Source organism: Arachis ipaensis, chromosome B7 (assembly GCF_059453495.1).
Source record: "Arachis ipaensis isolate K30076 ecotype BB chromosome B7, ASM5945349v1, whole genome shotgun sequence".
Taxonomy (NCBI): domain Eukaryota; kingdom Viridiplantae; phylum Streptophyta; class Magnoliopsida; order Fabales; family Fabaceae; genus Arachis; species Arachis ipaensis.
Window position 1 is genome coordinate 132856641 of NC_142442.1, and position 17358 is coordinate 132873998.

Genomic DNA, 17358 nt, shown 5'->3' on the forward strand with positions numbered 1-17358 from the left:
CTCTAGTACTCTGACTTGCTGCCGTGATTGTTTAAGAGCTGGACTTTGCAACAAGGAGAAATAATGACGAGATTCAATTAAAGAAGCAGGAAATAAAAGATGCAACATAAGCCATCTCCACTTTTTAAAAGAAGTTTGCAGCTTATCATTTTAAATATTTTAATGATGCGTAATTGATGGAAATGGAAACTTGCAAAAGATATAGAACAAACTGCAGAGTCCTTAACAGAGCCATCTTCATCGATAACTTATTCTATCATTTTAACTAAAGATCGATTAACGACAAATTCCACGATCTGCAAGCACGTTTAGGTAAGAAAAAGCTATTAGAGACATAATAATATTCATAATTTATAGATCCAATAACTTCTTTCACCATTTACCACTTCTGTAAGAGGCATGAAACGACTATACCAGTCCTTGTCTTCCTTTATGGCCACTTTTAGATCACCCTACAACGTCTCAGCACATTGCAAAAGAGCCATGATAGCCCTTGCCTCATATCCATTAACCGGCATACTTCTTCTGCCTTGCCAAATAGCAGCTTTCACCTAGAAGAATCTTAAATCAACAACTTGACAGAAAAGAAAGCAGAAGTTACAAAAAGCGTATCCAAATTTAAAGAGGTATAATCAATGATCACTTCACACAATAATACAGCCCACAGCTATAGTTTCCCAATGCTTACTCAATTTTGGGCCATATGCAATCTTTAGGTAATATTACAATAAACAAAAATTGCAAAATAATGATTATTGCCAAAAATATTACGATAAACTAACCTTTCCATGGAAGTCTTTATATATTAATATGTTAGCAGGTTTCACATCACGGTGGATATAAACAGGAATAGTGTGTTCATGTATATATTCAAGTCCTCTTGGTGAATCCAGAGCAATTTGCACCCTTGTTGACCATGCTAAAGGTTCTCTCCTTGGAATCATATTACCAACATTGTCACTAGTATGATAACAAAGATTAAATGTTGAATTTGGTACTTAAGAGTATAAGATCATAAACATGCTTAATTTTGGTACATGATGTAATGTGTTATGACATGAAAATATGAATGTGATCTCACCTGTACCATGCAAATATTGGCCTAAGTTTCCATTTTCAATGTATTCATACACAAGGAAAGAGATCCCTCGACGCAATATCCAATCAAATGCACCTAAATTGATTAGAGTCAAGTTGAGATTCACTGAATGCCATAGAAACTCGATCTTTTGGTGTAGAAGAAAGTAGTTACCAGATTCAAGTGATAAACATGTGTTAAGACCTTCAACTCTGAAAGAAACTCTGTTGATGCTTGAACATCCATCTTCTTAATTGCTGCTTTCTGCATAGAATAAAATTATGCAGATAAAGAACTAGATGGTTAAAGATAATTTATTTGTCCTCTTAATTCTGGAAGATTATATAACATTATTAAAAATATAATTGGCTTGTTCTTACTTAGCCTCTCAATTCTACAAAATAGACAGCTCTGAATCCACCTGACCAATTTTGTTATCAGAGCTAAAGTTATTTGTAGCCTTGGCTAGTTCTTGATAAGAGAATTCCATCGATTTTGCTGCCATAATTTCTGGAAGGCCAAAAGCACTAGCAGTTGTGGATCCTGAAGTTTCATATTCACCACTACTAGATGCTTTACAAGGATAAGGAAGAAAGAAACAAAAAGTGTTATTATTATGAATTCATGATCACAGCATAATTAATTCATTGAACATTTTAACATTGTGTCATAGTTAGTATAACTTAATCAACTAGAAAGAAAAATCATCTTCCATGATTTTCATAACTGCACATATCAATTTTCCTAAGTCAAATTACTTTGAATGTGTCAAACCGAGATTCACATAAAACAAGCCAGATAGAAAGGATTTAAAAACAAACATCAAAGTCACTTGAAAGTTCTTTGTCTAACGATGTAAGAAGATCCTCTCCATGAGCTGAAGCATAAGCTGCACAAATCAACTCGCGCTGAGCTAAATTTCTATGAGACAGGATTTTTATTATAAGTCCTTCGTCCGTTCCCCATCCTGCAAAGACATTTCCCATTAACAACAACTTGCAGCAATAATGAAAGATTTTGTATTAAGAAAGTAATTTCCCAAATCTAGTAGTGCTTAATTGTTTGAATATTTTTTTTTCTTAAAAAAAGGGAAAAAGATCATCATATATTTGTTTTTCTCTGTAATTCTAATTGCCACTACACATTGAAACACATAAGCAGAAAATAACATCCTGCTTATAGATCACATAGGCCACCTATTATTGCATTTGGTACTTTAATCCAATTGAATTACATATACAGATATTGAAAACAGGAGCAAATCAGAATCTTTAGGGAGGAAACTACAGATATTAAAGAAGAAGAAGAAGAATACCAGCGGCAACTCAAAGGAGAAAACAGATCTGAAATAGTGGCTCGATTCAGAAGCTTTCGATGCCGCAACTACAGCAGCAACGATGGCGGAAACTGCGATAGCAATGGCAGGAGAAACTGCAGTGGAAATCATAGCTACAGAGCAAACAAATCTGAAACCATAATGTTGATAGAGGAGGTGGCTCGATTGAGAAGCTTCTTGCAGCAATTGTGACAGAAACAGCGGTGGAACTGGCGATTGCAACGGTGGCAGAACCAACGACTGCAATGGCAGCGAAACCGACCATCGCAACGGCGGCAGAACCGGCGGTGGAGAACTTAGGGTTTTGTCAGCCATTATCTTCTCTTCTATCTAGTTCGGTTCATTCTGTAAAACTAACAAGAAGAGAGTTTTTCTTAGAGAGTTTGAATCTTAATTATCAATTATTTATTAGGGGGAGTTTTATAAATTGCCATAAATAAAGTGTAATTTGGAGGTTTTTAAAAACCTCTACTAAAAAACTCCCTTAATTAAATATAAATCTTGTAGTGATTTGTGCTTTTCCGGAACATGTTGACGCCAAAGCCAAAGCCAATTACCCCTATCCTCCCAACTAAACATCTTCTTACTGAGCCACAAATAACCACTATGAGCATCATAAACCTTTGAATCCGCAGCAGTCCAACACCAACCGACCTTTGAACCAGCTTGAACATCTGGGTTGTAAGAGTTAATGTTGCTCTGCAGAGACTGATTCAGAGGAGAATAGATATTCTCAAGGTTCCACTGTCCAGATAAACAAAGGTCCAAGATCTTGAGATCCAAATCAGAAATGTGAATATAATCCATCTCCTGACACAGTCGCCCCTCTCTTCTCCATTTAGAAAACCAAAAGTTATGTTCCAAATCCCCAATGCACCAAATAAAACCTTCCTTCAAGATATCCCAAGCTCGACATATACTCTTCCAAACATAAGATCCCCTTCCTCGAGACCGACTAAAACAATCATCCTTAGAAGAATGATATTTCTCCGTCAACAGTTAAACCCATAGCTTATCGGGATAGTAAAAAAGTTGCCAAACTAGTTTTCCAAGAAGAGCAATATTGGTACAAAAAGGATCTCTAATTTCCAGACCTCCAAACTTCTTAGGGGTGACCAACACTTTCCAGTTAACTAGATTCAGGCCTCTACCATCAGCTTGACCCTTCCATAGAAAGTTTCGCATCATGGATTCTATCTTATTAGTTACCCCTTTAGGGAAGAGAGATACTTGCATGCGATAAGTAGGAATCGCAATCACTACCGAGTTGAGCAAACAGAGTCTGCCTGCCTTATTAAGCAATCTCCCTTTTCAGCTGGCTAGCCTTCCCCGAATCTTGTCCAGAACATCGTTGAAAGTTGTGTGTGTCACCCGAGAGTGATTAAGGTTCACCCCTAAATACTTGCCCAAGTTCTGGACGAATCTGATGGAGGAGACTCCAGTGAAAATCTCTTTTCTTGTCACTGAAACATTCCTAGAGCATAGCGCTTTAGATTTCTCCACATTAACCTTCATCCCAGAGGCTCTGCAGAAATTTTCCAAAGCTACCATTACAGTTTGAACTTACTGTTTTTCAGCTTTACAGAAAAGAAGCAAATCATCGACAAACATCAAATGAGAAATTCTTGGACCCCCTCTAGAAACCGCAACTGGCTTCCATAAGCCCTTATCAACTTGCTGATTAATAGAACAAGACAATCTCTCCATACACAACACAAACAGACACGGTGATATAGGATCTCCTTGCCTAAGACCCCTGCTCGGAGTTAAGCTATTTAATCTATCCCATTCCAGAGGATAGACAGTGAGGAAGCAGTGACACAACGCATAATCAGATTCACTATTGGAGGAGGAAAGCCAAAACTCACCAGGGTTTGTTTTAGAAATCCCCAGTCCACTCTATCGTACGCTTTCTCCAGATCAATCTTAAAGGCCAGGGTGCCTTTCTTTGACTTTGTCTTCTTCATGAAATGGAGAACCTCTTGTGCTACAATGATGTTGTCTGGGATTCCTCTCCCCGGGATAAACCCTCCTTGAAGGGGCCCAATAATCTCTTTGAGATGGGGACGAAGTCTATTGACCAGGGCCTTCGTTATAACTTTGTAAACCACATTACAGAGACTAATTGGTCGGAAATCCTTCATGGAAACCGGGTTTTCTACCTTCGGAATAAGAACCACAAGAGTTTCCATCATTCTTGGATCCATATCCAAACCAGAGAACGCATGACGAACCATAGTCCAAACATCAAAACCAACAATCTCCCAGTATTCTTTAAAAAATAAAGCTTGAAACCTATCAGGGCCCGGCGCCTTAAAAGAATGCATACTGAAAACGGCCGACTTAACTTCTTCCAGAGTAACTGGCGCTGTGAGGCTACAACAGGCTTTATCATTCAGGGAAGGCAGCGGCACATCACCAAGACAACCTAAGTCTACATCCTCCGACTGGAAGAATAGGCGTTTATAAAAGGATTCAGCTTCCCTTCTAAGGACATCCGGGTCCGTTTCCCATACCCCATCTTGAAGAAAGAGACCATGAATCTTATTATGCTTTCTCCGCACAAGAGTCTGGACATGAAAGAATTTGGTATTTCTATCCCCAAATTTTACCCACTGCTCTCTAGATTTTTGAAACCATAGAAGTTCCTCCTGCACAAGCGTGTTATTAAATTCCTCAATCAGCTGTTTTTCTTTTTGCCGCATAGACAAATCTTCCATTACTTCAAGTCGCTTCTGAAGGAAATTAATCTGTCTCTCCAATTTGCATTTCCTAATGAAAATGTTACCGAACACTTTAGAATTAAACTCCAAAGAGTTCTTCTGCACTTCTGAAAGCTTGCCATGCATCTCTCTGTAGCCAGCCTGCCATGACTGGTTCACAATATCTCTGTACCCCGGATGAGTTGCCCAAGCCGCAATAAACCAAAAAGCTCTATTCTTTTTCGGTTGGGGACGACCTGCACAACGCACTAGGATAGGACAATGATCAGATTGAAGCCTATTTAAAATTTCTGCGTAAGCCTCTGGAAAGAGAGATAGCCAGCCACTATTAATACAAACCCGGTCAAGTTTTTTCGCCACCTCAACACTATTTTTAACCCTTCTGTACCAAGAAAACCGTCTTCCAATAGTCTTCAAGTCAAACAGTTACTAAAATTATACGGGATAATACATAAAATTATATAAAAAAATTTATAAAAAAATTAAATAAAATATATATAATAATTATTATAAATATTTTATAAAGTTATAATTAAAATTAAACTCTCAGAATTTTTAATATTAAAAATAATTAGTATTTGTTTTAATTAATTTGAGTTTGTTGAGTGATCATCTCACTCGTCCGCTTAAACAACTATTAGGGGTTAGAATCTCGCTTTGTGTGTGTAGCAATTCATTGGCTAGCAGTAAACCCTTAATAAATGGAGCATCAATACGTGATTAGACTTGGCAGGAGTACCCCAATACGCGGGTACCCAACCCGTCTATACCCCGTTGGAGAAGGTAATAACTTGACTCGAGTCGGGGCAGATTTTGCTTAGGATAAGGCATGGTCGGGTTTAGGGTGTACCCGCCCCGGATATATACATATAAACAATTTTAGGAATTAGGATTTGCCTCACATCACAGATTCAGTGATTCACAGCTTCAATCCATACTCGTAACTCTATAGTCGTGCAAGAGAAACCCAGTCATCCTCACCCAAAGTCTTCTTCTTCTCGGCTTCTTCACAAAAAACCTCATAGATCCCGTCATCGTTGTTGCTGAGCTCATTGCCGCCTACCCCTTTACAGCTCCCATCTTCCTTCCCAGCTCATGTCGCCTATCGCTGCTTATTCCATTACCGTCGTTGTTAAGCATGTCACTGCCTCTCTCTCTCTCTCTCTCTCTCTCTCTCTCTCTCTCTCTCTCTCTCTCTCTCTCTCTCTCTCTCTCTCTCTCTTCTTCTTCTTCTTCTTCTTCTTCTTCTTCTTCTTCTTCTTCTTCTTCTTCTTCTTCTTCTTCTTCTTCTTCTTCTTCTTCTTCTTCTTCTTCTTCTTCTTCTTCTTCTTCTACAGACTCATCACTTAGTCGCCGTCGTTATAAGTCCAGCGTTGCCGTTGCAGTTTCATCTAAGCCTGTCACCGAATAAAATAAATTTTTTTATTCAAGTTGGACCAGTTGAAAATAAGCATGCATGGGATCATTTTTGCATGTAATTTCTGAATTTTCTCCCAAATTTGATCTATGTGGTTGAGTATTTTAGTATGGCGATCATTGTGGTTTTGTTGCGACACTAATGTGATAAAAGTTGCAGTAATTTCATAACTAATATATGAGACAGACCAGATTATTAAAATAATAAGGAAAATAACATTCAGATGTGCGCATAAAATTTATAAGATGTAATTATATCAGGAAAATATATATATATATATATATATATATATATATATATATATATATATATATATATATATATATATATATATATATATATATATACAAGTGAAAGATTGTTAGGAAATTATTATTTCTTAATATATTTATGGGCAATACATGTATTAATTATAATCGCAAATTAAGTAATTTCACATAAATGACTTATATAACAATGATCTCATTTATTGTCATAAATGTTGAATTAAATAAGTCATTATTACTTTTGATTTATATAAATGAGATTAAAATCATAGATACTACTTTATTTGAGTTTTAGGGTTTATTGAGTGTCACATTCAAATATAAATAATGACTTCAGAATTTTGGTCTCCAACACATCAAACTTGTTTCCGTAGCTCTTTTTCCATAGTGGAGTTGTGATTCAGCCCTATCAGGGATACAGAAGGTTTTGGTTGACGAAGATCAAAGAACCACAAGAGCCAAGCTTTCTGATTTCAATCATGCTTTCGAATAAAGGGACGCTTCTGCGCTCTCAGTTATATTTTTTAATGATTTAACATGGATGGTCTTGAGGTTGAGAAATTCTAAAATTTTCAAATAAAATAGAATTTTTATTCAATCAAAATAATGATAAATAATTTTATCTGAATTAAATTATATGAATATGATTATTGGATGATAAATAATGCTAAAAAAATAAATAAATAATATTTTAAGAGGATGAAAATATTAAATCGTCATTTCAATTTACTTTTTTAATCAACGACAATAAATATCTTGAATTAATTAAATTTTTTTAAAAAATTATATACCTAAAGTTATTTCACTTCTTCAAAAATCTTTTGAACATACAATGGTTCAATAAGAGGTTGACTATTGAGAATTGAATATAATATTTTTAAATTCATATTTTCAATAAAAAAGATGTACTTAGTTCTATCCATCCTAAATAATTCTATATATATTCACTATTACTTATCTATCTAAATAATTCTAACATTGATAGAATATTGTTTTTAGATGCAAAAAATTTAAAATATATTTATTCTATTTCAAAAATCAATATTCATATTTAACTTAAGATTTCAACAAAAATGGCAAAGAATATTATATTTTTTAGTTAAAAAAGTAAAATATCTATAAATATATTTTTGTACTTTAGCTTTAGATTTTTCAAAAAAAATTGGCAAGTTAATGGAATCAAATCATATTTCTATAACATATATAAGAATGTATATTACACATAAATAAAAAATATTAGGTATAATAAGAACAAATACATAAATTAAAGTAAAATATAGAAAAATAAGAACCAACAAAATATTGAAGGAAAGAAATATAAATAGAAGAGAAACAAAATTATTAAACGGAAGAAAAATAATTTAATAAATTTTATGTGTATATAAAAGAGGAATAACAAGAAGATATACAATGCATTGTTTAAGATTTATGAGAATAAACACATAGAATAAGAGAATAAAAATAATAATAAAAGAAACTAAATATCTGAATTAATATCAAAATAAAAAGTAATAAAATAATGATAATCTATCATAATCTTAATCTTTTAATATAATTAATTAATAACAATATAATTAGTCTACCGTAATCTTAATCTAATCTTTTAACATAATTAATTCTAATTAAGTAATCAAATAAATTGAATATAAATATGTCTAATCTAATTGTATAAAGAAATAGTAGATTTTCTACGATTAGACATATATATATATATATATATTGGGGATAAAACGTCACTTTAAAATGAGATTATTATTATTATTAATGACATATAAATATTAAAATTGTATTAATGCATTAATTGAAATACATTATTAGAATAAAAAGTTGCAAGAATTAAAATAACTGAAATTTATTAACTTTAATTAGTTAAATTAGCATAAAATAAGAAAGAGATGATTAATCAGATTAAATAAATTAAAAATATTAATGAACAAAGCAAATGTCACAATAATTATATTACTAATTTGAAAAAATCAATCGAATTCATTCAATTTTTTATTTAAAATAGACAATTAAAGATCACCAATGAATAAAAATGAATGGAATATAATAAAGAATAATTTTGGTAGTATAAATAATTAAATTAAATTATTATATAAAATTTTTACTTTTTACCTTATTATAATTTAAGTTAACATTAAAGGTAAAAAACTAATTTTAAATAGCCCCAATTTGTATTTTACAACATAATTAAAGCACAATTCATATTTTTTTATTTTGTGATTAGTTAATATTTTTTAAATTTTTTGGTTAAGTCTTTTGTATTTTATGATTGATAAATTTTCTCTACAAAATACAAATTTGTGATGAATTATTACAATCATAATTAATTAAGAAAATCAAGAAAAAATTATAAAAAAAATCAAATAAAAGATAAAAAATAGAGTAAACATTTATTTTGAAACTAAAAATTTGTCAATTGTGCTAGAAATTCTAAAAATTTGTATCTTATTATATAATCAATTTTGTTACTCACTTCAACTTCATTATCCCTTTGTATATAAAAAAGTATATAATGTCACACTTATTTCAAAAAAGATGAAACTCTTCAAATACATGGTATAATATATAATTTAACAACAATAAGATAAAAAATATCTAGAATTTTATAATAGTATTTGAAATTTTCAATGACGATAATACAAAGAGTTTAAATATACCAAATGAATTTAATAGTTACTCTTTGCACATCTTATTTAAATTTGAATTTTAAAATTTAATTTGTATCTTCTTTTTTTTTAATATAAATTATTTTTGACAAAAAATAGGGATAAAAATCTATTAGACCAAAACAAATTCTATCAAAGAATTATTATAAGGAGATTTATAATTGGAGAAGAAAATAATAAAAATATTAATAATAATAAAGAAAAAGAAATGAAGCTTATATATTAAAGAATGTTAGAAAAGAAATAATAAAGTTCGTATTAATAATAATAATGCTGAGGAATGATGTTGCTGCTTTAGGCTTCTAGCCTTCGTCTTTGGCCATCGTTTTTTTTTTTTCCTTTCTTTACTTTTTTATTTAAATTATCAAGTCATAAAAAAATAAAGAACAATTCAAGAAAACAAAAACAGCAAGATCAATAGTAACTATACAAATCAAAATACATAGGAGAAAAACAAACTATTATATGATAGAATTAACATGAGTATATTTTATCATTAAATAAACAAAATTAACACAAAACAAAATTATACGTAAAGAGAAAAAAAAGAGTTAAAATATCCAAAGTGATAAAAAAGATTATTTTTATAATTTTATTCTGTCATGTTTATATATATATATAGAAGATTATAAAACAATGAACTTCAAATTAAATTAAATTGTATTTATTATTATTAGAAGGGGTAAGAGAGAGAGCAGTAGAGAAAATGTTTGTGTGTATTCAAGTTGTGTAGAATGATACAATATAAAAGAGAATTTATAGGTGCTAAGAGAATCGAAATAATAAAGATGTAATATCCTATAATAAATATTCAGATATGTTAAATAATGCTAATTGATCCTAATTGTACTCTAACATCCCTCCTCAAACTCAAGTGACAACTTGAGTTTCAAACTTATTTGAAACAACTAAATAAAAAAATGCATAAACTGATAGAACGGGTGTAGACAGAAATGTCTAAAGAAAACGCAGACAGAATTGTTGGAAGGAAGCACAGACGTAACTGGCGGAAGAAAGTATAGACGGAATTGCCGAACGGAAGCGCAGACAAAACTGCCACAAGGAAGTGCAGACGAAGCTGTCGGAAGGGAACGTAGACAGAATTGTCGGAAGGAAATGCAGACGGCACTGCTACAAGAGTGGCCAACTGTCGAAAAATTGCTGAAAAGATAGCGAACTGCCGGAAAACTGTTAAAAAGTGACAAAGTGCGAAGAGATGACAAACTATCAGAAGGTGACGAAAAACATATAGTTTTTCCATGAGAATAAGTAAGTATTGGATGACCTAATCGGTGAGGTCAAAAAAAACATCAAAGCACTGACAAAAGAGAAGGAAAAAAATGGCACGGAAGAAAAGTATGAAAAGTATAATGATTTCAGTAGAAGAAAATTAATTTATCCTCCTCAATGAGGATACCATGGCTCTGATACCATGTTAGAAAAGGGAGAGGGAGCAATAGGAGAAATGTTTGTGAGTATTCAAGTTGTGTATAGAAGGGTATTTATAGGTGATAAGAGAATCGAAATAATAAGGACGTAATATCCTATAATAAATATTCAGAGATGTTGAATAATGCTAGTTGATCTAATTGATCCTAATTATACTCTAATAATTATATTCAATTAATTGATATACATAATCAGAAAAGCTCTATATCCATGTAATTTTTTCATCCAAGCTATCCAAGTAACTTCAATCAGATGCGCCTCCCCAACCCCCTTACGCGTTTGTTATACACGCGCCTCATATAACGTAAACCTTGTTCTCTTCTTCTTCTTCTTCTTCAACCTAAAAAAATTCGTCGTTCTCCTCTATTCGCGTTTTTCTTCTCTGCTCGCATTCTTCATTATTGATCTGCATTGAATTTAACGTAATAAGCTCCGTCATTCTTCTTCTTCATCGTTTTCTTCTTCAATCTACACTTTTGAATGGAAACAATGAATGATTCAACTTCAAATCAGTTGAATGAGGTTATTACGTTGAGACAGCTAGAAAATGATTGCTGTATGCTATCACAGTAATCTTAAACACTGAACAAAGTAAAAGGAGACCACCGAACCGAACAATGATCATGTGGTGAATAAATGGTGATCAACTTTCAATCAACAAGAATAGTATTTCTCCTCCTCTTCCTCCTCCTCCTTCTTCTTTCAAATTCGCGCACGTAGGTTCTTTCGTCATAATCATCACCAACAACACCAACATTTTTCGGTTAAGTGGAGTTGTTCATTTTAATTCACTTGTTGTTAATGTATTCAGTTGAGTCCTTGTGCATGCAGAAATATTTTCTTGCTGATTGAATCTTTATCACATTTTATTCAGCACATGATTGGTGTTCGGTTCAGTGGTGTTGGTCATTTTAGTTCTCCTGATTGTTATGTGTTCAGTTGACTTCTTTTGCATGAAAAAATGCTATTCTTGATGATTGAATGTTTATGATGTTTTATTCAGCACATGAATGTTGCTCAGTTCAGTGGAGTTGCTCATTTTGATTTACTTGATTGTTAGGGTGTTCAATTGAGTCCTTGTGCATATAGAAATATTTTTTTTTGATGAGTAAATGTTTATGACGTTTTATTCAGCACATGAATGATGTTCGGTTCAGTGGAGTTGGCCATTTTGGTTCATTTCTGTTCTGCACAATTTGAAACTCTTCCTCCTCACCTTTTACTACTTCTTCACCAGGGAGAGAAAGAGGAAAAGACAAAAAAAAAACAGCAGCAATAACAACAAAAGAATGAAGATAAGGAAAAAACACGTGAAGAAGAAGGAACGCGAAAAAGAAGGAGGAGAATGAGGAGGAGGAGGAAGGCGAATCTCTGTAGCTGTTTTCATTCGTTTCTGGTTGTTCCTTGCCAAATCTTCTCGCGATTCTTCTCCAGTAGTGGTTTTCACAGAGAACGTGACTGAAGTTTGAGTGATTTTGAGAGAGATTCGAAGAGAAAGAGCGGTTTCGTGTTGAGGAAGAAGTAACGTTTTTTTATAATGAGCGCGAAGTAACGAAGGATTTTCAAGCGCGTGTTTTCACTCATCATTAATGTGCGTGACTCTATTTGGACTTGGGACAACTTAGTTATATAGTTACATAGATGTGTAGCGCGCCCGTCTACAAAAAGAAAATTATCCAAATTTGACGAAACAAAAAGAAATTTAATGAGAAAAAGAAAAAATATGAAAATAAGAGGAAAAAAAAGGTGTTTTTAGATTAGAAAATTGATGGGTACTACGAAACAGAACATTTATTATCTATTATATATTAAAATTAAATTCTTTTAATTAATAACATAGTTGTTATGCTGTATTTTTAAAAATATTTTTGTATTTATTTTAGTTGATTCATTTAAATACACTAATTAATTATTTATTTAATTTAATTAAGATAAATATTAAATTATTTAATATTTTATTTGACTACATTACCTAACTAATTAATTATATTAATTATTGAATTTAACTAGAATAAATGAATTAATTTTGTTTTAATTTACATTAATTCTTTCATCTTTGATAGAGTTCTAGTAGGACAGAGAAGTGTGATTATAGAGAAAAAGAAATTTTGAATTGTGTGAATTGTTATATGAAAAAGTATAGGTAAACAATGAAAATATTAAATAATGTGAACAATGGATATATCGGATGTTTAATTTACTAGGTATGCGGATGATTATTCTAATATTAAGATTTAGGTGAGTAATTTGGAAATGTAGTGTGTTTTACTTGAATTAGGACAATTTTAAATTTTATCGTTCATGTTATTCAAAAAGGTCATTGGTAACCTAACATAACCCTTTTTATTATTGTTTTATTTCACTTGATCAAAGTTACAGCATGTATACTCATGCATTAATACACTAGGCATAGTTAGTTAGACAAGAATGGATCAAGATTTTTAACGGAAGAGTGAGAGAAGTATCCTAACTAATTGACAGATTTTTCCTCTCTTTATCTAACTCAACATTATCCAATGATAATGTCTTTGTAAATATGTTCGCAACCTGTTCCCCTGTATGAACATGCATGAACCACATAAAGCTTTTGTTTATTAACTTTATCCCTTACAAAGTGTAAGTCTAACTCAAAATATTTGGTTCTACTGTGAAGAATTAAGTTTGCTGCGAGTAAAACAACGCTCTCATCATCACAATACAAGGTAGAATGCTTGATGAAGAGACCTTAAGTTCAGATAGCAAATTTTAAATCTAAATGCTTTCAGAATTAGCAGCGACAAGAGCTCTATATTCTGCCTCCATGCTTGATTTACTCATAGAAGCTTGCTTTCTACTTGACCATGTCACTATGTTGGATCCCATGTAGATGCAGAAACCACAAGTTGATCTACGATCATCCACATTTGGGCTCCAGTCAGAGTTTTTCACGTAAAACCGTTTTAATAAAATAATTTTAGTATCCGAAATAGATTCAAAATTTAGAAGTTTTAATTTGAAAATACAAAGGTGAAATTTGATTTCAATGAATTTTTCTGAGTTGGAAAATGTATCTTTTTCTAAAAGTTTCTGTAAAAATACGTACTGGCGCTTAAGCTGGCAGTACCGGCTCTAGTTTGTCCAATACAGCGCATTTTGGAAAATAAAATTTTTTTTAAAAAAAATTGAAATTGATTTGTTGTTTCGAATGGACAAAAATAATTTAGAATTAAAAACCGGCCACTAATCTTAAAGGTTTTGACCCAAAGTGGACCAAACGGACCAAAAACGCTAACGGGTTGGACCAGGCCCAAACCAGATCCAAGGCCCAACATATATATGCTCATTTAATGAGCATTTCAGCCCATTTCACTTCATTTTGAAGAAGGGGGCGCAGTTGAGAAGAGAGGAGAGCTGAAAGTTTGGTTACTATTCACATCCACCTTCCGGTGACCATAACTTGAGCTACGGAACTCCGACTGACAAGCCGTTTGTGACCACGCGAAGCTCTCGTCGAACTCTTCGTTTCTATTTAAAAAATCTTATAAGAACTCGAAACTCACATCCCAGTTTTCTGCCCTAACTTTCCGTGTTTTTGGGATTTGGTTTTTGAGTAGATTTTGTGATTTTGCTTATTTAGGTGATCTCAAGTAGCAGATAATTGTTGGATTTTGCCCCTAACCTCATTGATTAAGGTAAGATTTTACTAAACCCTTGTGTTTAGGTTTTTTTGTGAACCCTAGGCTTGATGTTTGTATATTATATGATGTTAGTTTAAGCTTTGGTGCTTGTTGGAGTTGGCTTGGCTTTTTGAAAGCTTGTTTGGACTCAAAGTGGTGGTTTGTGCATATTGAGAATCGGCCAAGGTATGGTTTCAGTTTTCTTTATGTAATATGAAATGTTTCTGGACACTTAGGCTAGTTGACCTTAAGATAGGATTGAATGTTTGGGTGTATGATTAATTGTATGTAAATTTGATGCTTAATGATAAGTTGTATGGAGGTGGATGATGAGTGTTTTGATTTATTTGTTGTTTATGAGGGATTGATGATATTGATGATGAGTGGGAGGTTGATAAGGGTTATGAGGGTTATTGGTGTGAATGATATGTTATGATGTGGCTTGATGTTGATGAGAGTGTATGTTGATTGTGGTAATGTGAATGTTGATAATGATTGCTAATATTGAGGTTATTTGATGATTATTGTTGAAGGACGAGAGTTTTATGAGGAATTGTAGTGATTGTTGATGTTGTTGAGGGTTGATGATGATTATGAGTGTTTATGATGGTGTTGGATGTTGATGATGATTTTGATTATTGGTTATTGTGGTTCATGTTGAAAGTAAATGAGTGAGGTAGTTTGATAAATTGAATGGATTGATTGATGATAATAGAATGAAAGAATTGATACTTGTAGTATTGATTATTGTTGAGAATTTGAATGGTGGTATTAAGGAAATTGGATGTGATGTTAGGTTGAATCTAGAGTTGGATGAGGTGAGTATTAAATGGTTTATATGATTGAATGGTTGATGTGGTTGAGAAATATTTGGTATGGATTCTTGAGTGAGTCTAGTATTTTTGAGTTGTGAATAATTGGTTTTGAATTGAGAGATTTGGTGAATTTGAGTTTTAAGGTTTTTGGTAAAAACAGATTTTTGGTGAACTTTGACGGATCATAATTTGAGCCTCAGTTTTTGAAATTTGTTGAAATTTATTTGCAGTTAAAGTTCATTGAAAACTCTTCAAATTGATATAAAGTTTGTAAAATTTGAATTTTTGTAGAGGAAGTTATGATCATTCAAAGTTTGGTGTCAAAATCTGAAATTCTACAAAGTTGCAGAAATTTGTGATTTCTGGTATATGCGCACGCACAGCTGATAAACCATTATTTTATAGTTTATCTTGTGCTCAATTGAGTGGATTTTATCAACTCTTTACCCACTTATTCATACTAATCGCATGTTTTACGTTTTCCTTCCTGATTTTGTGCTATGATTGAAAACATGCTTCTTTGGCCTTATATTTGCTAATATTAAATCCTCTCTTATCACCATTAGATACCTTGATATGTGTGTTAAGTGATTTCATGGATTACAGGGCAGGAATGACTTGGAGGATGGAAAGGAAGCATGCAAAAGTGGAAGGAATACAGGAAACTGAAGGAACTGCTAAAGCTGTCCAGCCTGACCTCCTGGCACTCAAACGACCATAACTTGAGCTACAGAAGTCCAAATGAGATGGTTCCAGTTGCGTTGAAAAGCTAACATCCGGGACTTCACAATGATATATAATTTTTCATAGCTGCCCTGAAGTTAAGTGACGCGAACGCGTGAATGACGTGCCCGCATCGCATGTGCGAACTTCAATCCACGCCACCGCGTGGACGATGCCTCCGCGTCACCTTCCCGCGACCTGAACGTAACAGAAATCGCAGGGGGTGATTTCTGGGCTGTTTTTGACCCAGTTTTCAGCCCAGAACATACAAATTAGAGGCTATAAAGTGGGAAAATGCATCCATTCAGAAGGAGGTTCTCATATTCACAATTTTAGGTTTAGATGTAGTTTTTAGAGAGAGAGGTTCTCTCCTCTCTCTTAGGTTTTAGGATTAGGATTTCTTATTATTTCAAGTTAGTATTCCAACTCTTTATCAGGTTCAATGTTCCCTTTTTAATTACTTTGACAATTTAATTTATGAACTCTTCCATGTTACATATGATTCTCTTAATTAATGTTATTTGAGGTATTTCAGATTTAAGATTGCTTTGCTTTATTTATATTGATGCTTTTAATTTAATTTAGATATTTTCTTCCTTTTGGCTTTGGTTAAGTAATTGGTAACGCTTGAGTTGTCAAATAAAACAGTGGTTGAAATTGGGAGTTGCTCCAATAACTCTAGTCTTTCCATAGGAATTGACTAGGACCTGAGGATTAAGCTAATTAATCCACTTGATTTACCTTCATAGTTAGAGGTTAACAAAGTGGGATTAAAATCTAATTCTCATCACAATTGATAAGGATAGGACTTCCAGTTCTAATACCTTGCCAAGAGTTTATTTTATTATTACTATTTTATTTTCTTATCAGTTAACATACTTCTTCCTTACTTTCAAAACCCCCAATTTACAAGAGTCATAACCAATAATAAGAACACTTCCCTGCAATTTCTTGAGAAGACGACCCGAGGTTTAAATACTCGGTTATCAATTTTAAAGGGGTTTATTACTTGTGACAACCAAAACTTTTGTAAGAAAGGTTGATTGCTTGGTTTAGTAACTATACTTACAACGAGAGTTTACTATAACTTCTAAACCATCAATCTTTAGTTCTTCAACAGCCTTGTGCGCAGGCACACACTGTGATTTTTGAAAACCTGTGCGCACACACAGCCTTGTGCGTACGCACAAGCGGGGGAAGACTTCCTGGTGAGAGCGCTAGCA

At 32.8% G+C, this 17358-nt stretch overlaps 1 protein-coding gene across 1 annotated transcript; it reads right to left on the bottom strand.

Annotated features, from left to right (window-relative positions):
- Window positions 1–2018: 2018 nt before the first annotated feature.
- Window positions 2019–2729, bottom strand: LOC148554193 (uncharacterized). Its single transcript, XM_088493074.1, has 2 exons — window positions 2394–2729; window positions 2019–2045 (listed from the first exon to the last, which is right to left on the bottom strand). Exons 1-2 carry the CDS (start codon window positions 2727–2729, stop codon window positions 2019–2021), a joined length of 363 nt encoding a protein of 120 aa, XP_088349200.1.
- Window positions 2730–17358: the final 14629 nt, after the last annotated feature.